The sequence below is a fragment of the Myotis lucifugus genome, unplaced genomic scaffold, assembly GCF_000147115.1.
Source record: "Myotis lucifugus unplaced genomic scaffold, Myoluc2.0 scaffold_11, whole genome shotgun sequence".
Classification (NCBI taxonomy): Eukaryota; Metazoa; Chordata; class Mammalia; order Chiroptera; family Vespertilionidae; genus Myotis; species Myotis lucifugus.
Genome location: NW_005871059.1, coordinates 6797709 through 6818873, shown reverse-complemented (window position 1 = coordinate 6818873; position 21165 = coordinate 6797709). Strand labels below are relative to the sequence as shown.

At 39.6% G+C, this 21165-nt stretch overlaps 1 protein-coding gene across 1 annotated transcript in view; it reads left to right on the top strand.

The window, feature by feature from the left end:
- The window catches only part of UTRN (utrophin), a 433433-nt gene that overhangs the window by 97837 nt on the left and 314431 nt on the right, over window positions 1–21165 (top strand). The window contains 11 exon segments of the mRNA XM_023750172.1: window positions 4799–4891; window positions 6292–6369; window positions 6698–6790; window positions 9117–9289; window positions 11679–11746; window positions 11749–11793; window positions 12490–12656; window positions 17222–17425; window positions 18326–18507; window positions 19262–19412; window positions 20749–20868. Of these exon segments, the coding sequence (XP_023605940.1) occupies window positions 4799–4891; window positions 6292–6369; window positions 6698–6790; window positions 9117–9289; window positions 11679–11746; window positions 11749–11793; window positions 12490–12656; window positions 17222–17425; window positions 18326–18507; window positions 19262–19412; window positions 20749–20868 (1374 nt within the window).

Sequence of the window (21165 nt, the reverse complement as noted above, 5' to 3'; positions counted from 1 at the left end):
CCCTCTTTCTTCTTCCTTTTCTTCTCTCCCTCTCTCCTTCCAAACAAGCTTCTAAGTGGAATCTTAAGATCTTGCGGTGACCACCATGAATTTTTAAGGATGAATTAAAAATTAAGCCCTGTACTCTCTGATTCTTTAAGTGACTATAGCACATCTTGCTAGTTTTCCGTTGTCAAGGTGTTTAAAGACTTTAGGCATTTCATTGAACTCATTCTGCTTTCAGTCAAAAGCCATGCTGTTTTCATTCTTTCACCAGATCATACAGTCTTCATTTCACTGGTTGAGCTACACATTTTATAATTGTGAGGAACCTGAATTGCATCAGTTTACTTAATTTGGCATAAAGAGAGTGCAAAGAAATACAGGGAAAAAGGGGACCAGAGGGGTGGGCAACCAGAGTTTGTCACTTGCAGCTTCTGTCTCTGGAATCATACAGTGTTGTTGCCTTTTTTATTTTTATTTTTTAAGGTTAAATGTGACTCAAGGCGTGTCTGTGCTCCAAGTTCAAGATTGTTTCTATTACTTTGTGTTTATTGGAACACTATGGAAACCCTGTCATATGAACGGGGAGGGCGACCTGAACTTGGCATTTCTGCACAAAGGAGGTTTTCGCCAAATATTTGTCTGATTGAATTATTAAACTGTTCTCTCTGTCAGAGAAATCTCTGCAAATACGTCTTTGTAAAGAACCGAAAATCTAAATAAGAGGTTAACTGTCTGGAAAAATGCTTTTATTTTTATTAAACGATGACTTCTGACATTCCCAAACTGTTTCTCAGGGCGGGTCCCGCGTTAGAGCCTGTGAAAGCACCAGCTCTGCTTGAAAGCCATGAGCTTGAGTTCATTTAAATGTGATGTACATATATCTTGTTGCCCTCTTTGGGAAGTCATGGCACGTAACTTCCTCTGTTCTCTGCTCCCAACTGATTAAGTATTTCCTTCTCTGTATGTTGCAGTTTTGTGACCTCATAATTTTAGTTACAATTTAGCACAGACTTTGAGGACCTGGGTTCGGAACCAAATTCTGTGGTATCCCATCCAGGTTCTGACTCTCAGTTGTCATGTCACCTCTACGTCTCAGTTTCCTTACCTTAAAATACTATTATAAAGAAACAAATACTGCAAGTAAATAATACATCTAAATCTCTGTAAATCTCTTAGAACATGTCTGAGTGATTGCTTTTACTATGTTGAAGAACATTGCATGCTTCCACTCTCTGTTTTGGTATGGCCCATGAGCTAAGAATGTTTTTTACATTTTTACGTGGTTGTGAAAAATCAGAAGAAGAATAAATATTTTGTGACACATGGACATTATATGAAATTCAAATTTCAGAATCCACAAATAAAGTTTTATTGGAACCCAGTCATCATTCTGACCAGCTTATTTGTTTATGTAATGACTGGCTGTTTTCACATTACAACTGGATAGAGAGATTTCAGTAGAGACCAACCCCCTGGCCAGCAGCACCTAACCTGGGTCCTCACTGGACCTTTACAGAAGACATTTTCTGACCCCTGCCATAGGGCACAGTGCACTGAATCACCACGCCTGCAGATGTTACTCTCCGGGTTGTAGGCTGAACTTCCTGTTAGGCTTAGGCTGTTTTTTTTCCAATCCACATCTGGGACAAATTGTGTTTGTTGGGGATATGTAGTATTATGTATTGGTTGGCCATATGTGCGGTGAGCATGGCTGTGCTTTTGTGTAATTTTGAACCATAGTTTTGGATTTGTATAAGCATTGGTACCTTCTGGGAGGAGATTCACAGGTTGTGTTTTGTCCTCTTTGGCCGTCCTGCACGTGGTCCTTCTGAAGGTAACAGATGGGAGGGAGTGAGTACTCACTGATAGTACCATCCTTGGGGGTGGGGTGAGAAAGTGCTAGGATAAGGGGACAGCACAAAACATATATCTTATTGATTGCCAACAATATTTGTCTGAAAATTTGAAACAGAATAAAGAAAGAGTTGTTGTTACAATACGGTTTGTGTTTTTAAAGAAAATAAAGGCATTGGCTGCCCTTGTCTGAGTGAGTGGCTTCTAGAAAGACAGGACTGGGTCTCAGTCATCTTTGTTTCAACAGAATGCTCCAGGGAAACTTTCTCAAAATTTGTTGCTCAGTAGATGAATGAATGAATGGGATATGAGAGAGATGAAAAGAGTGTCTCATTCAGAAAAAATAATGCTACCTCTTAATTAACGCCCCCCACTTCACCATTGAGCAGCAGTGGAGCTTAAGGAGGAATCCAGTGAGTGTTCTGCAGAATTACGCCATCTCATGGTGCATACCTAAAGCACAGGTGTGCTCTCGTATCAGCACATTCCTTAGTTTTGAATGGGATGTATCCCTTTGTGAATTCAGGACCTGGAAGATATTTGTCTATGAATTGACACTACCATGTACTCAGGTTCAGAGCTTGCTTTTACATCCCTTCCTGGGATGAAGAAGTGCTTATTTGTTTTATCCATCTTTTCAGACATTGTTGAAATTTTATGGCACCTTTATGACAGTAGAAATATTAAAGTTAAGAGTTTATGAGATGAATGACAATATTGCTTATTGAACTTCTGTCATCTTAGTTGTATTTTTGTTTTTTAAATTCTCACCCAAGGATATGTTTTACAGATTTTAGAGAGAAGGGGAGCAGGGGAGGAAGGGAGAGGGAGACGGAGAGAGAGAGAGACAGTGATGTATGAGAGAAACATCAATCAGTTGCCTCCTGTATGCACCCCCATTGAGGATTGAACCGACAACCTAGTTATGTGTCCTGACTGGGATAGAACCGGCAGCCTTTCAGTGCACAGTGTGTGCTCCAACCAACTGAGCCACACTGGCTGGGGCTGTCATTTTAGTTTTTTAATAGGTGAGCAAATAAACACAGAAAAACCAAGTAACTTTGCCCAAAGTTATATGGTGGGTAGGAAGCTTTTCTTGTCTATAGTGAGGTCATTGATGGACATTCATAATTAGTTGTAACACGGACAGATATTTACATGTATTTTATTTTATATTATGCTGTTTTATATTATCTTGTTTATACATGGAAAGTGAATTTGAGAAGGGTTCAGTGCTGCCCGGACATTATTTAGCTGCCCTTGTCATCATTGTTTCCTACAATCCTTCCTGTGCTGAGATTGCCCTATTTGTTTCTCCCATGAACTTGACCTCTATTCTTGTCTCTTCGCTCTAAGACCAAGGTTGTTCACCTCTCCATGAATCTGATTATTTGGTGGCAGGTTGCTGAAGTGCACTTTGGTTGGTGGAGGAAGGGGAAGGTAAGAGGCAGCAGGTGACCAGGCCACTTCTGCCCTTTGCTTTCCCTGAGAGCAGCAGGAGGTCTTTAATGTGCAGGAAACTCCCCCTCGCTCTGCCTCCTGAGATACTTCTGCCTCTGGACCTTGTCTCCTGCATCATGCAAATCTGTTTGTTATTGCAGTCGGTGGAGATAATCTATGTGTCCCTGACACCATCGCTGCTCACAAAAACGGTAACTGGGAAGAGAAGAGCAGCTTTGTTTCACATACAAATGAGTCATGGTTTATTCTTTACTGATTCTATGCTGAAAACTTGGCCATACTTCTCCTCATTTAGAGTATTTAGAGTATATGGAAAAGCCGCATGTTAGAAATGGTTTGTTGAATAAGAATTACATTTCATTAAAAAATGTAATGAATGAGGAGGAGAGGAAAAGGGGATGAATGTGAAGTTTCAGGAAACCTCAGATGGCTCCTGTTTTCCTCCTCCATTTCAAGCTCAGAGTAAAATTTTGCCTCATATGACTTTATATGTTTTTTAAAGTAAAAAGGGAAGAAAGTAAAATAATTATTGCTTATAAAATATCTTTATTACTGAAAGCATCTAGGACGATTAATCTCTGAAAATTTTTTATTAGGGAGTAATTTGATGTGACAGAATGACACAGTATTTACTACAGTGGACTTTGTGGTTTTCTGGACATCTTCACGTAGTAGAAATTATTTGATCTTTACTATAATCTGTGACTCAGAAACAGGTTCAATAGCTGACTTAGATTCACCAGCAAATTAATGGTCAAACTGGGATTAAGGCTGAGCTTCCTGATTTTCTGTGTGGTGATCGTCCCGCTGCACACAACTCGTCTGATCACACAGACAGTCAGGATGGGATGCGCCTGGGATGGGGTGGCATCTCCTGGTTTCAAACACCAGAGCCTGTTTCTCGGGGAAGCTGATGCTATTTATCAGTCAGGGATGAGAGTTAGAGAGTTTAAGAATTCTATAAGCTTTATTATTGAAAACACTGAACCGATACTGAACTTCCACACAGAGCCCAAAGCATGTTAACCATTCAGAAATGGAGTTGCTAGAAATACAGACCTAGCCCCCAAGAGCTGAAATTCATGCTCCCATAACGCAAATACAAAAAGACATTCTCCTACCATGAATGTAAGGGCAGTGATGGAATAAGGACCCGCACACTTTCCATTGGCCTCTGTACCCAGGTGTTTGGAGACTCACATATTTTTACTGTATCTTCTTATTCCTTCTCAGGACTATATACCATCGTCACGGCGTATTGACATCAACCACAGCTTTATTTGCTCCCTTTCTAAGAAATAATGCAATTTAAATCCTTCAGCTCACAACATCTGTGATGAGATTTCAACGTTCTCTGTATTTGTATTTGTTCTTTTGATACAAGGCAAAGTTGAATAGTCAGCTGATCATTAGAAAAAATAAACCATTCCTTTGCCTGCCAGGCATGTATGGAATTTTTGCTGCTGAATTAAGTGGTATTTTACTGTTTCTTATGCAGAGTGGGAAACCGCCCATCAGTGATATGTTCACAGACCTCAAAGATGGAAGGAAACTGTTGGATCTTCTGGAAGGCCTCACGGGAGCATCGCTGGTGAGAGGCGTCAGCCTAGAGAACCAGGCCAAGGCGTTGCCTGTCTCTCAGCATTAGTGGTACTTGAGGACCCACTGGGGCTGCCCCAAATGTAAAAGCTGGCATACAAATGTTAAAAAAAGTGTTTCAATGAATTTTTGATAGAGCAATATTCAGGCTTTCTGGGAGGGTACTATATGTTTATCAAAGATAAAATTACTCAAATGTTTATTGTTCTCAGACAGCCCAGTGGAGAATTATAAAGAAGAATGGATACGTAAAGAGGGCATAATGGTTTGAATAGCAGGGCGTATAGAGACACGGTTAAATGTTATTTAACAAATATTAAAACAAGGCTGTTCAAATGATGAGATTTATTTTATTCAAATTTTTAGTATTATTTTATTTCTCCATCAAATCCCACTTTATTACTTTATATGCAAGGTACTGTATACTTACACTAGGGGTCCTCAAACTTCGGCCCGCGGCCCACACGCAAATACAAATATTGTATTTGTTCCCGTTTTGTTTTTTTACTTCAAAATAAGATATGTGCAGTGTGCATAGGAATTTGTTCATAGTTTTTTTTTTAAACTAGAGTCCGGCCCTCCAACGGTCTGAGGGACAGTGAACTGGCCCCCTGTTTAAAAAGTTTGAGGACCCCTGACTTACACAGAAATAACTCTGCTACTGAAGAGGATGCAATTTTATGAATACAGACTTGAACACTAGAGGTAGAATTACTATAAAAGGTATAGAGAGATGCACTCCCAAAGATGAATTCCTTTCTTACCAAAGTGTAGGGTGCTGCACACTCCCTTTTGCCTTCCAGATGGTGGGCAGGCCTGCTAAAGAGGCTGATCCCTCTCTCAGATAAGATTGCCTGGCCAGTGAGGCAGGAAGAAGCCTCCCAGATCACCTTTCCCCAGGTGGCAATTCCTGCCTTCCCAGTGGACCCTTGTAATGCAGCTGGAACCTGGAATAGCACCCCCGAACCCCCCAGGCTCTGTCCACCCTAGTGAAGTATGGATGTGATACGACTTCTAAACTTCCCTTCATCCAGACCAATTTAGAGAAAAGAAGCTTTGTCCCCCAAACTTTGTGCATTAGAATCACCAGGGAATTCTAAAAATTCCAAACCTTTACTGCACCCAGGCTCACTAAGTCAAAGAGGCATTGGTGTTTTTGGAAGCTCACTGGAGGTTTCAGTGGCCAGGCAAGCTAGGGAACTACTGCCTTATGGTGTTGGAGTGGGGGAGTTTTCACCGTCAACACCAGCCCCCAGGTGGCCTGAGAAGCAGCCAGAGCTCCAGCACAGAGGGCTCTCCATGCTGAGCTGCTGTGCTCTGTCCATCTCAATGTCATTTTTTTGTCAGGCTGTGGAGGTACTGTCTCACTTGATGTTGTGTTTTATTTTCCAGCCGAAGGAACGTGGTTCCACAAGGGTGCATGCTTTAAATAATGTCAACAGAGTGCTGCAGGTTTTACATCAGAACAATGTAAGTTGGTCAGGCGACTTGGGGGCTCTTGGGTGCCATCGGGATTATTTATTGTTGAAACCAGCCACCTGCTCTGTGCCTGGGCATCAGCTCATTTATGGAAACATTTTTCTTATGAGAAGCTTTGAACTTTTTCTATGAGTGAAGGAATAGTCCCTCTTTTTCTGATTACTTTAATCATTTCGTGTATAAGTAACACATTTTTGAGATTTAGGTTTACCTCCTTTCTCTTATCATTCACATGTGTGGCTGTCCAGATGTGCTCAACCCCAAACCTCAGCTGCCGTGGAGAAACTGTCTTAACCTTTATTGTCTTTCGTTGTGTCAGGTGGATTTGGTGAATATCGGAGGGACGGACATTGTAGATGGGAATCACAAGCTGACGCTGGGCTTGCTGTGGAGCATTATTTTGCACTGGCAGGTGGGGCCTTTTCAGTCACTTACCACTAGACACTGAAAATGTGTCATTTGTATTATTAGCTTCTGAGCTCTGCATCACAGAGCACCACCAACTGGGTGGCTTCAGCAACAGAAATTATTTTCTCCCAATTCTGGAGGCTGCAAATCTGAGATCAAGTTGTCAGCAAGGATGTTTTTTTCTGCAGCCTCTTTCCTGGGCTTGTGGGTCCTTCTTCCCTTGGTCCCCACAGGGTCTTCCTTCTGTGTATGTCATATCCTAATCTTGGCTTCTTATGCCAAGAAACCAGTCATATTGGATGAGGCCCCTTCCCCCTCCCCCATATGTTTACCTGAATTACCTCTTTCAAGACCCTTTCTCCAAATACAGTCACATTCGAGGTACTGGGGGTTAGGACTTCAACATAGAATTTTGCGGGGGACACAATTCAACGCCTAACAGTTTGGAATGGAAGAGATGACAAACTGCTCTATTTTCCCGGCCTAGAAAAAAGAAAATGCCTTTTTAAAATATTGAATTTAAAAATTTCAGACATCAAAAAGTTGCTAAAATAGCCCTGACCTGTTTGGCTCAGTGGATGGAGCGTCCCCAAATGTTAACAATTGTCTATATTTGTGTTTTCTCTCTCTTTTTCTCTTTGCCTAAATGCTTCAGTGTATATTTTCTAAAAACAGATTGTTCTCCTAAAATCAAGGAGTTCTCTTACATAACTACAATATATTGTCATAATATAAAATGTGTACTATAACATTAATAGTTCTAACTTACTTATCATGTCTCTTTCATCTTCTTTAATCTGGAATGGTTTTAGAGGCTCTGTGTTTTATGATATTGACATTTTTGAAGAGTACTGGACAGTTATTTTGTAGAATGTCTCTTTATGTGGGTTGCTGATATTCTCTCATGATTAGATTCAGGTTATTCATTTTGGGCAGGAATGCCGCAAAAGTGATGTTGATTTATTCTTGGTGTACCTCACCAGGAAGCACACACTGTCCATTAGGTTTGTTCTGGCAGGGTTAACTTTCATCATTTGGGTAATGTGGTATCTGCCTATGCCTCCACTGTAATGTGACTGTCCTATGTTATTAAAAAATATCTTGTGAGATATACTTTGAGACTGTGTAAATATTCAGCTACTTATCAAATCTTCCCCATTAGTTTATTTATTTTATTTTATTATTATTATTTTATTTATTGATTAAGGTATTACATATGTGTCCCTATCACCCCATTGCCCCCCTACCCCCCACTCATGTCCTCACCCCCCCATGTCTGTGTCCATTGGTTAGGCTTATATGCATGCATACAAGTCCTTTAGTTGCTCTCTCCCCCTTACTCCCGCCCTCCCCTACCTTCCCTCCGAGGTTTGACAGTCTGATCGATGCTTCTGTGTCTCTGGATCTGTTTTTGTTCATCAGTCTATGTTGTTCATTATATTCCATAAATGAGTGAGATCATGTGATATTTATCTTTCTCTGACTGGCTTATTTCACTTAGCACAATGCTCTCTAGTTCTATCCATGATGTTGCAAATGGTTAAGATCCATTCATAATTGTTAGCTGATCAGTTAATATTATGATGCTTGGCAAATAATAAATTTCTAATGTCATTGTTCCTTCTACATTGTAAGGAAGAGCTTTCCCTTGACTCTTGTTTATCTGTCTGTCCACCTACCTTTTTATTCATTCATTGTACACACAGTGTACACTCAGGGATTTTTACGTATTTAATAGCCTGTAACTTTTTGCTATTATTTATTTTGATGCTTAAATTATCCTAAATTTGGCCCATGTGATTGACCCCCCCAAAATCAGCTCTTGTGTCCTTTTGACATGTCCACATCATTCTTTGAGCACTTCCTTAAAACACATGTATTTCTTTAGAATAATAATGTGCAATATTAGTTCTTGATATAATCGGGAAAGTTTCTTCATTCTTTGATTTTGCATTCAGTCAAAAGGTCTACCTTGCATCCTCATCTTTTGTAGAAAATCAAAACTGAGTTTTCTTCCTATCAAAAGTTCTTTGTAAATGTATAGTATTAAAATATTACTCTTTTAGTGACTATGAAAGTAATGTTTATTGTAACCAAATCTAATATAAGTATTTGTTAAGATATAGAAAGTATGGTAATGTATAATGATGAAGTAAAAAATCACCTCTAAATCCTTGTACTTCAAAAGAATCACTGTTTAAAGAAAAATTTGAAATAAATTGAATAACCAGTGACCTGATCCATATGGTTACTTAATGAAATAGTCCTCATTCAAGTACTTGATCCCAGTAGCTGCTTTAAGTCATAGGCAGACATGGTTTCTCTCCCAGGTAAAAGATGTGATGAAGGACATCATGTCAGCCTTGCAGCAGACAAATAGCGAGAAGATCCTGCTGAGCTGGGTGCGCCAGTCCACCAGGTCATATAGCCAGGTCAACGTCCTCAACTTCACCACCAGCTGGACAGACGGACTCGCCTTTAATGCCCTGCTCCACCGACATAAGTGAGACATGACTCTACTTAGATGTGGACTTTCCAAATGTGTATCTCCTTTCTCCCTCCCTCACTGCTCCTCCCTAAAGCCCCTCCCCACTACCCCTGCTATCCTCTCTGCACACCTTCTACCAAAATATTAAGAAAAGAAATATCATGGAAAAAACTACCCACCAACTGTTTATTCTGTAGGACTTAAATGGCACAGTGCAGCCACGGTTGCTTCTACGTATTCATAAGTTAAAACATGTAAAATGATTCACATAGTTCAGACCTACTCATTCAGCACTAACCAGAAATATATGCAAAGAATTGTGCTAGTATTCATTCTTGTACCAAAGGGAAAGTTCTATAATTCAGTGCAATCCCAATTAATTTTAGAAAATGATTTTTTAATGAAATTTGTAAACAGATTCTAATTATATGAAAGACCAAAGGCCCATGAGGAGCCAGTACAATTGTGAAACAGTAGAACCAGGCTGAAGTACTTCTCAAACAGAAACCAAAACTAATTATGAAGCTACATTAATTAAAACTATAGCGCTATAAATAAATACACTAATTTAATTGTAGGCTGAACCATATGAAATTGCCAGTATTTGACTGTTTATAACAATGGTAGTTTCTATACTTTAACCTAACAGAGAATAAAGGGCTCAGAAATAGCTCCATCCTAATATACAACTGAACTGATTGCTATTAAAATAGATGCTATGGAACAACTGGTTGCCCATATGTAAATAATTGAATTGGATCTTTACCTCACCATACCCACAAATAAATTTCAGATGCATCAAGGATTTAAATGTGAAAGGTGAAATTTCTTACATGTTTTATTGCTATTTTAAATAATTTATTGTTTCAAGTTTTGTTTTCTGTATATGCTCTGTTTATATATAAAAATATAATTGACATCTCTACATCTTAGATCTAGAAACTTGTTAAAATTTTACAAAATTTAAATTTGTTTCTGTAGATTTAAAAACATTTTTGGTAGACCATCTATAGATTATAATAGTCCCTCCTCCCCTCCCCTCCCCTCCCCTCCCCTCCCCTCCCCTCCCCTCTCCTCCCCTTCCTACTCCTTTTTCCCTGTTCATTTGTGCCTTGTCCTTCAATACAATATTGATTTGAATAGGTAATAGTGAGCAGAATATTTTGTTCTTGAAAATAAAGGGAATGTTTTTAATGTTCTAGAAAATGAAGGGAATGTTTTTAATGTTTTACAATAACAATGATATTTGCTGTAGCTTTTTTGATATATATTTTTTTTATCTGGTTAGAGAACCCCCACACCCAATCTGTTTTCACTGTATTTGTTTAGAGAGATTACCCTCTGATCCTGGTTGGATAAGACATGTAGTCAGAAAACTTGAGTTTTAGCCTAAACTTTTTCCCATTGATTACTTAATTGGTTCAATAAGTGTGTTTGTAGTACTTTCCCTGTGTTAGGCTCAGGTTGTATAACAGAGAAAAAAGGCAAACACCCCATCTCCTTGGGGTTTATGTTCAAATAGAGGGAGGCTGACAATAAAGAAAGAAAAGGAAATGTAAGTTGTGTAGCATAAAGAAGTGGTAAACATGCCGAAGAAAAACGTAGCAGGCAAGAGGGGAGGGCGTGAGTAGGGAGAGTAATAGGAGATGAAGTCAGAAAGGAAACGGGTGGAGTGGGCGGGTGGAGTGGGCGAGGTGATCCCAGGAGATAGCTGGGTCTAGGATGCAAGAACAGATAGAGTGCAAAAAAATCATCAACTTTTGGATAAGTCAAAGCACAAAATGTCCAATTTCTAGGATTAAAAGAAAATCCAGATAGAAATGAAATACTAGGCAATGTAATATGGAGGGGGTGACGAGGGTAATTCTCTCAGGACCTTTGGTTTAGGAATATCCTGTGAACAGATTAAAGCTGGACTTTCCACTCTGCTAATAATTGGTCTTTCAATAAGAGAATTAATTCATTGTATCAATGGTGGTAATTGATGTATATAGGTTAATTTTTCATTTTTTTTACCAATTTATTTTGAGCTTTTTATTTCTCTTTTCTGTACCTTTTTCTTTTCTTTATTAAAATCTTATATTAATAGGTTCGTCCTCTTATTTTTCTTTTACTATTTGGGAAGTATTACATACTATTTTAAATCTTCTAGTGATTACTCCAGGAAATTTCATAGGTATGTTTAGCCAATACAAGAAACTTAGAATATATTATTCATTGTTTTCATTTTTATAAGTTACTTTAAAATACTATATATTTGACAAGGTTTTGGGATATAAAGTTAAACTTTTTAATTTAAACTCACAAACAAAAATCTAAAACTGCAATGTATTAGATTATAACAATGACCACTTCGTTTCCACATGTGTTGTTTCATTGCATTTTATTTGCATGGTGTTTTCAGACCTGATCTCTTCAGCTGGGATAGAGTTCTCAAGATGTCTCCCACTGAGAGACTTGAACATGCCTTCGGCAGGCTCAAACGTACTTGGGAATTGAAAAGCTGTTAGATCCTGAAGGTATTGTTCCGTGCTTATTTTTAATCTTGATTTTGCTGCACAATTTTGGATACTTGAAGAGCAGTGTTTTTTGTTGGCATGGTGTCTGTTTTTCAGGAGGAATTATGAGAACTGAGCGGTGTTCTTCCTTTTGAAGCATGGTGCAAGTCATTTTATCGCAGTAATTTGGACTTTGGACTTAACAATTTGTAGGACCCTTTAGGAGGAAATTTAATTACATCATTGGAGAATAGTTATTTGATACCCCAGAAGAGTAAAAGTTTTAGGAAAATATAATTGTTAGATAACCAATTCAGTATTTGGTTTATTTTACTGAAATGCATTTTTGTATATACTTCTTGTATGTGATGTGAAAACTTTAGTTACAAATGTTGTGGAATTTAATTCTAGACTTCTTTTTATAATGTTAATAAAATCTGGCATTATCTTAAATGTTAGCCTATCTTGAGCATTTGGGAGAAGCTTTTAGGGAAGATTTTTAAGAAATGGGATACTGAACAAAATTAAGAAAGAGTCTTTGCCTTTGTCTCATCTATCATTATATGAAACAGAAACTTACTGAGCTATGGTACTGCAAAAATTATATAATAGTATTGTTTATGGGTGCTGAGGATAGTTATTTTATATCTCCTACTGAGCTGTTCACATATTTTGGACATCTAATTTAAGCTGGTCTTTATTTCCTTCCCCTTTTAGATGTTGCTGTTCAGCTTCCTGACAAGAAATCCATAATTATGTATTTAACATCTTTGTTTGAGGTGCTACCTCAGCAAGTCACCATCGATGCCATCCGTGAAGTAGAGACTCTCCCAAGGAAATACAAGAGAGAATGTGAAGAAGGGGATATGAATATACAGGTAAAGGTAAATTTTATTGAAATGTTTGACTGGCCATATTTGTTATCTCTTAGGTACCAGATAAAAACACTTTTAGGCGATTATTTTCTTTCCTTTTTTTTTTTAAAAAAAAATGTTTTTATTATTTTGAGAGAGAGAGGAAGGGAGGGAGAGAGAGAGAGAGAAACATTGATCGGCTGCCTCTTACTGGGGACTAAGCCCAAAACCCGGGCATGTGCCCTAACCGAGAATCAAACTGGCGACCTCTTGGTGTGTAGGGCCAACTCTCCACCAGCTGAGCCACACTGGCCAGGGCAGGGGATTTTTTTTCTTCACTGAGAACATCTTGGCTTGTCCACTTGCATGCACCTTAGAAGTTCAATTGATCAGTTAGCATGCTGTCACGTGTCACGTGTGTGTAACGGAAAACCATAACTCAGCTGATTTCTTAAGAAGGAAATATCCTGTTTCACACAATAAGGGGGCCTAGGGCTGTGATCATGCTGCTGCATGATATGCTTAAGAAGCAGTGTTTTTCCATCATTTGGTCACCATCTTCCATCAGTGTCATTTTGTGTTAAAGATGGTTTTTTCTCATGTCAGCCTAGCTTTGTTCTAAGTACTAGTTTTCTTATTTATTTATTTATTACTTTTCATTTGTCTTTAGCAAAAGGATTTCTACCATTATATTTTCACAAGGGCTATCAAAATACAAAGTTTATTTTCTCTTTCATTTAGAAGGAATAATTGTCAATATGTTACTCGGTGGGTTTTTCACTTAAAGATTTATAATGCTTTTATTCATTAGGATAAAGATTAGTTTTTAAAATAAAGTCATGAATTTTTCTTCCTGAATTATTCTGCCTTGAATTAATATATATTTTATCTTACTCTGTTTCAATCTAACCGGTCCTCTTAATTCGTAAAATGAGAGAACCTGTTGGGTAAGACCTTAAAAAGTTGTTCAGTCCAACATTTCAGCAACCAAGAGATACACCTGAATTTCAAAATGATAAGAAATACATTTTAGAGAGGCAGAAGCGTGGACTTTGAAGCTGAAATTATATTCCTGTCCCTACTTGTTGTGGATTGGTTACTTCCCCTCTCAACCACAGTTTTATCTGTAAAATCTGGATAAAACCACCCACTTCATAACAATAAGCAACTCAAAGTGTCTAAAATAATATTAATAGGCACTCCATAAGCAGCAGCTACATTATAATTTTTCCTTCTTAATTTGTTTTGGTGTTCACTCTCAACAAATTCCTTTGTAAAAATGTTCATTAATTCTCATATAATGATAATGGTCTTAAATTGGCATGTCATCTTCTTTTTCCTTTTCCAAGGTTCAAAGAACTTATTATTTCAGATTTTTTTGGAGTAGTAGGTACCAATCCTTTTAACTTCTTCATTCAAAAATAGTACGATGTATAGAAAAAGAAAAAGACTTACTGAGGAAAAGAGGCAAGAGATGGGGCCAAATTGTGAACCTAGGGCTCTTTTTTTTAGTTTTGAAAGTCAAGTGATGTTGAGGAAAAGCTGTGATTTTTATAGCTGAGAAGCATTTGTCTCTAGTGGTGAAGTTATTATCCTGCATTAATGATGTGCCCTTTTAAGTGGCTCAGATAATCTGCTGAGCCTGCTTTTTGGTTTGAGTTATTTGTTTATTGAATTGGGCTTCTTTTGTTAGAAAGCTGGGGTATTTTACTTCTCATAGTTAAGGCCATTCTCTCTTAAAAAGAAAGATTTCATTTGCCTTTCATGAGGTGTAGATAAAATGATCGGGTCTGTGTAGGGCTCAGGGTGGCATGATAAGAATTGTAGAACCTATTTTCTGTTTGATCAAGAGCAGGTGCATTAACCCGAACCTCTTCATTTGCATGCTTTCATTAGTGCCTTAGAGATTGAATTAAGCTAATTAACGAAATAAAACGTGGTCCACTTTTAATCATTTACTGTTTGACAGATCTTGCCATCCGATACTTTGCAATGAACACTAATAGCCAGCCTTCCTCTCTCGCTGTGTCTTTCTACAAAGATGCTGCAGAGCACTAGGTGGTCAGCAAGTAGTTCTTGCATTTCTCTTTAATGTATCGGTTGAAAGTCTCCTCTTGTGTTTTAACTAATACCTTCTGGACATTTGCATCCAGACAGTGCCTTCCATCTATCTCCCACCTCCCTAGATCCTAGTGCTTATCTCAGCGACCTTTGGCTGGTCACTCACTAAGTTTCCTAGTCTCAGATAGCCTCATTAGAGCAGAGAGGTTTGCTACTCAAAGTTCCCCAGGGCTATTTTGGGTCTACAGTTTCAGAACACGAAGTCCGGAACTTAACTCATTTTCCCTTCTCTGTCTTTGGTATCCAGTGTTTCATCTGTGTGCTCACGGATTCATTTTTTTTTAACTCCTGCATACAGTTGACTGGGTTCTGTGTGATTCTCTCTCCAGAATGTGCCTGGTGCATGTTTCCTTTCTGTTCCAGCCCTCATGCTAATCGAAGACTCATCTTCTCTTGTCCTTAACAACACCCAGCCTCCCTCCACAATTCATCTCCGGCCGCCGCACTGCAGTCATGTGTTCTGCTTCCTCTCCTCCCCAAGACTCTTCTACGCGTGGGTTTCTCTCTGTGAAATGCTCCTCCACCCACTGTTTGCATGGCAAGCTTCCAATCTTTCCTCAGTGTCAATGGAACTTTTTCAGGGAAGTCTTCCCCCATTAACTTATTGAAATCCAACCCTACACACTCACTCATTCCGTTTTTTGCTGTCACAGTATTTTTGTAAACTATGTTAAGAATTTTAAATTGCATCTTGTAGCACTGGGAAAGCAGTGGAAGATTTTAAGTGGGGACGTCTTGTGATGTGATTATATTGTCAGAGATCATTCTGGAGGCTGAGTGAGAAGTGGGTTGTGGGGGTGGCAGTGTGGGTGGCAACAGGAAGTGAGATACTGGTTAGCAGGTGAGCAGGCTGTTGTAGTCCTGGGGACAGACGATGCTGGTTGTGGAGATGGAAAGGTCTGGATGGCTTGGAGACGCATTTTGAAGGTAGGGATTGCTCACATATTAAACATGAGAGGTGAAAGAAAAAGAGAATCCAAGGCTGGCTCCCTGGTTCTTGGCTGGAGAAGTTTAGTGCATGAAGGAAAATGGAAAAGCATGAGGAAGAGTAAGTTTGGGGAAAAAGCAAAGGGAAAGTATAGACATGGTCTGATATGCCTTTCACATTGACGTGAAGATGTTAGGGTAGCTGGACAGAGGAGTCTGGAGTTTGGGTTCAGAAATAAAAAGGCAAATGTCTGTGGGATATAGGTGGTTCTTTAAACCCAATGGGAATGAATGAAACCACTCAGAGCAAGTACACCGAGTGAAGAAAAAAGGGCCCAGACTTAATTTTGAGATTTATGACTTACAGATTGGCTGCGGAATCAGGAGGAAGACCAGTGTGGTGTTACTGAGGCAGAGAAAGGAGGGCTTTAGGGGGGTGGGAAGTCAGCCATGGCGTGGGGCTGAGGGTTTAAGTAAGAGAGAGGGTGACCAGATCTCTAGGTTTGCTTGGGACAGTTCTGGTTTATGTGTGTTGTCCTAGCACCGTTTTTATAAAAATGTTCTAGTTTGTTGGTTAATAACATGGTCACCCTAAAGATGATGCTAGAAGAGTGGATTTGTCAGTGGGAAGGTGTTTGGTGACATTGGCAAAGCCTTTTCCATTGAGTGGTGGGGAACCAATACCAAATCTGAAAGGGACTGTTAACAAATCGTAGCTGTCAAATCCATGAGAATTTCTTATGTTTCCCCTCTACATTTGTGTATGTTTGAAATATATAAAAATTGTGGATGGGAAGTGATTAAGTGAAGCTAGGCTATCAGCAAATTTTAAAGAAATTTTGCTGTAAAAGGGAACAAATGAACAAAAGAGAGAGTTCATTTGGTTATAAGATTCTAAAGTAAATAAAAAATATTCCATTGCTTGAGATAAATTTATTCCCAGGGGCTTAAAAAAAAAAAGACTAGCAAGTAAACTAGAGGGTAGCAGCCTCCAAAAATTACCATCAGCAGCTTGTATGTGTGGCTGCCTTTCAGGGTCAAACATAAAATGCTAACATGTATTTCAGTAAAAGCCGTTTCACTGGGGTCAGAGCAGAGTTCTAATCTTTACCTCCTTTTCTTTAACTGAGATTTACCCTTTAAGGCCCAGCACAATCCTGCATACACTTTTTCTATTTTAGCCCTGGCTGAACTCAAATAGCATCTCTTATTGGGACCATGGAATTTCTAGCTTCGCTAATAGCTATTTTATTTTTGTTCAGAAGTGATTCATGTGGGTTATTCGTCTCTTCCCACCTATGCTGGGATCCCCATGAGCACAGGATCCAGGAGGGCAGGCTGCTTCTGTGCTCTTTGCCATCCTCGCCACTTCATACACGCTTTCCGAGTAGCTCCGGGCATGGCTCACCCAGCACCTGAGAGCTGGCTGAATGTCTGAGACACAGTGGGCTCTTCCTCCCTGAGGGCTCTCCATACAGTGTGTCTCCGTTGAACACCTTCTCATCTTCACGATGCTTGGGGGTTTCCTCTTGGCTTTGTTTTCCTAGAGCTCAGCGCCGGAGGAGGAGCACGGGAGCCCCCGGGCCGACACCCCCAGCACCGTCACCGAGGTGGACATGGACCTGGACAGCTATCAGACAGCCCTGGAGGACGTGCTGACCTGGTTGCTTTCTGCCGAGGACACGTTCCAGGAGCAGGATGACATCTCGGAGGATGTGGAGGAAGTCAAGGAGCAGTTTGCCACCCACGAAGTAAATAATCTGTCGCCCATGAGTGGGCCCTGTCCGCCACGGCGCCTGTGCCTTATCGGGGCTCTGCCCTGCGATGTATGCTCACTGAATTCTGCTCCGCAGGAAGGTCATGGCTCATTTTAGGACTCGTGATATTTAAATAGGGCTTTGTTTTAAAGTCGGCGCGGGTGACTCACTGTGCATTGGAATTAGGTTTCAGATTTTAATCTTATCGTAACTTGTAAAATCTGTGGAGCCACTGACACAAATCAATGCACAGCACTGCTAGTTTCTGAAGTGTATTGTTATAGTTAAAACACAAAGTGGCTCATTAATACAAATACATCAAGTCTTTAGACTTGGAATGTTCCCCAGGAAGCGGTTATTTTTATTTATTGTATTAAGCAAATGTCATATCCAGTGTTCATGTATACTTTCATACAATGAAAATTTCCTACTATTTTGAGGATATAGTGTATTGCACTGTAGTGATTAGCTTATATGGAGATTTCTTTTTGATTAAGTAGTTGTTTTGTGCCAGTATGTTAATTGACAGTTCTTATGTGCTGTTTTGGTTTGAAAATAATAGAAGTTGTCAGATTCTTTAAGCAGTTTCTCTTGGGTGAGCATGGTGTTTTATTTATTGTTTTCTCATAATTCCATGTCATGATCTCTCAGTATTATAATCAGCATTTACTTAAAAATAGTTACTATTAGCAGATGTAATATTGTTTTCTTTGATCGATTCCCCCTTTTTAGTTAGGCCAGTGCTTCTTCCCTATATTCAAAGTTGGGTCAAAGTCTACTTTATTTACACTCTACATGGCTGCCTTTTTCTGCAGCCTTGATATTGAAACATTAATTTATTTATATATTTTTTGCAATGAGCTGCTCACAAATCATAATGATGTACCTTTCTAGGCTTTTATGATGGAGCTGACTGCACACCAGAGCAGTGTGGGGAGCGTCCTGCAGGCAGGGAACCAGCTGATAACACAAGGGACTCTGTCCGATGAAGAGGAGTTTGAAATTCAGGAGCAGATGACCCTGCTGAATGCTAGATGGGAGGCCCTCAGGGTGGAGAGTATGGACAGACAGTCCCGGTGAGTGGAAGCAAAGAACGAACACTTTATTCCACAATGTGTGTTGCCCAGTTTCTTTGAAATAAAGTTCTGTATGTTCGTGAATGCAAGATAATTACAGAGAGCTTGCCTTGTAAAATTTGACTCTTTTCTTTGTGTAATGCTGCTGGAGTTTTGTATGATCTTTGTTTCTCCTTTGATGTGTTAACCAAATTAAAAGGTAAAAGTTGGAGGACAGCAATTAGGTAAAAGGAAAGGACATTTTATATGGATAGATATTGACTTGCAGTATTAAAATTGGCTAACCATTAACCCAATGTGAAGACAGGATTATGTAGTATTTATTTACAATTTATTACATTTTTCAAAGCAGTGCTGCCGTGCCCCTCCCCCCCCACATGGTTCTTTTTTCCCCTCTGCATTGTGTATTAAGGAGCAAACTACATTCCATTGCAATTTCAACCTATTTAATATGCAGGAATTCCTGATTGAAGAAACAATGATTCTGATAGGAATGGTGGGTGCTATTATTTGCATTCTTGGACTGCATTTAATTGATTCCATTTAGGAGGAAAATGAAAGTGGTTTTTTTTGCTTGTTTCTATATTTAAAAATGAAGTGCTGCTTTAAATGGTTAGAGAGGAGTGAGTTTCCGTGCCCCCCACCCCCCACCCCATCCCCCCCAGTTTGTTTGCTGCCAGGAGTGTGTATTGTGTGCATGTGCCTTTGCAAAGGGGAAAAGCAAGTGGGACTGATGCTGTGTCCCTCCCCACAGGCTGCATGACGTGCTGATGGAGTTGCAGAAGCAGCAGCTGCAGCAGCTCTCTGCCTGGTTGACGCTCACGGAAGAACGCATTCAGAAGATGGAGACCTGTCCCCTGGATGACGATTTACAATCCTTGCAAAAGCTGCTAGAAGATCATAAAGTAAATCTGGCTCACATTTCTTTTCTACCTTATCAAATATGAAACAGCAGCACGTGGCCTTCTCACCGGCTTCTGCCCTTAGTGCAGAGGTGGGACACTTCTCAGTGTCCTCTGCTCATCAGCAGCTTAGAGGGTGGAGTCCATGGAGATGTGACTTTACTAAAATTTTATGTGGGTATGTATAGTGTCCTAAGGAAAGCTCTATGCCAGTGGTTCTCAACCTTGGCTGCACATTAGAATCACCTGGGAATCTTTTTAAAAATCTTGATTTCCGGAAATTCTGTTTCTTTGTTACTAATGTTGTGGCCCCACCCCATAAAAAAGAAACAGAATTTCCGGAGGTTGAGGCCTAGAAATCAGGATTTTAAAAAGATTCCCAGGTGATTCTAATGTGCAGCCAAGGTTGAGAACCACTGCTCTATGCTTTCCTAAGATTCTCAAGGGTTGTTTTGGACCTGTAAGTGGTTAAGAACCCTAGTGTGTGAGCATCAAGGCCATGCAAAGAAGCAAACCCTCAGATTTATCTGTACCTTATCCTTTGAGGAAAGCTATTCCGAACTGGAAAAGTATCCGGCACTAGGTGAAGAATCAAAATTTGGTGGCTAATTTAATTTGATCACAAATTAAGGAGAAAACTTTTCATAGTCAAGGCAAGGTAGAGCAAATAGCTCCTTTGCAGTTTATCTGAATAATCTTATTTTTCAATGAAATACCTGGATAACTGATAAGTAAAGCTCTAGGGATACTTTAAATGCAACTCAAAGGCATTTGACAGCACTGTTGGTGGTGTTTAAATAAGATACCTGTATACATACATCTTAGCACTTGCCATGCTCTTCCTGTGGAAGGGGTGAGAATGGAAGTCATCTGTGTCCTTAACTGCTTTCCTGGGCAGCTATTCAGAATAGCTTCCGACTATCAAATATTATCTACTCATCTCTCACTTTATGTCATGCTGCACTAGAGAAAATGATCTTTGTATAGTTAAATTTGGGACTTCTTTGATTTACTAATTCTACATTCTTACCTTAATTCCTAGTATAGACATTCAACTCGTTTATGCTACATTATTTTTTGCCACAACTTGGACTAAAAGTAATGACATCCCATTTGCCATCTGTTATGACATTGCATTTTCAAATTGCTTTGGTTCATAATGAAATGTAAAGATGTATAACGGGCTTGTTTCATTAGGAGAACACTTAGTGTAATGATTGGAAATTTAAACACGATGCCTCATTAAATAGCCTTAATTACTATTGACAACCGAGTGGATTTTAAATAGGTAAATGTGAGAGAGTAGAGATAATGGTATATCTTAATTTTTTTTCTCTAGAGCTTGCAAAATGATCTTGAGGCTGAGCAGGTGAAGGTAAATTCGTTAACTCACATGGTGGTGATTGTTGATGAAAACAGCGGTGAGAGTGCCACAGCCGTCCTGGAAGATCAGCTACAGGTAAGGACCCCGAGGAGGAGGGCGACCCCAAGGGGCCTGTGGTCTGAGACCCAGTTCCATGTACCCTTATTCTGTACGGCTCATCACACTGTTTATGTAGAAGAGTAGAAGAACCTACTTTAGGCTGTCCTTCCCAGGTGGGGTTCCACAGCATGTGGGTTACAGGAGTACCTCAGTACCATTCCTTTACATCAGCCCTTGGGGTGCATGGGTGGGGTGTCTTGTGTGCAATAGTAACAAGGTTGGGAAGCACAGGAATTGATCTCGACAAGTGGCCCACAGGCTTCTTGCTCAGAA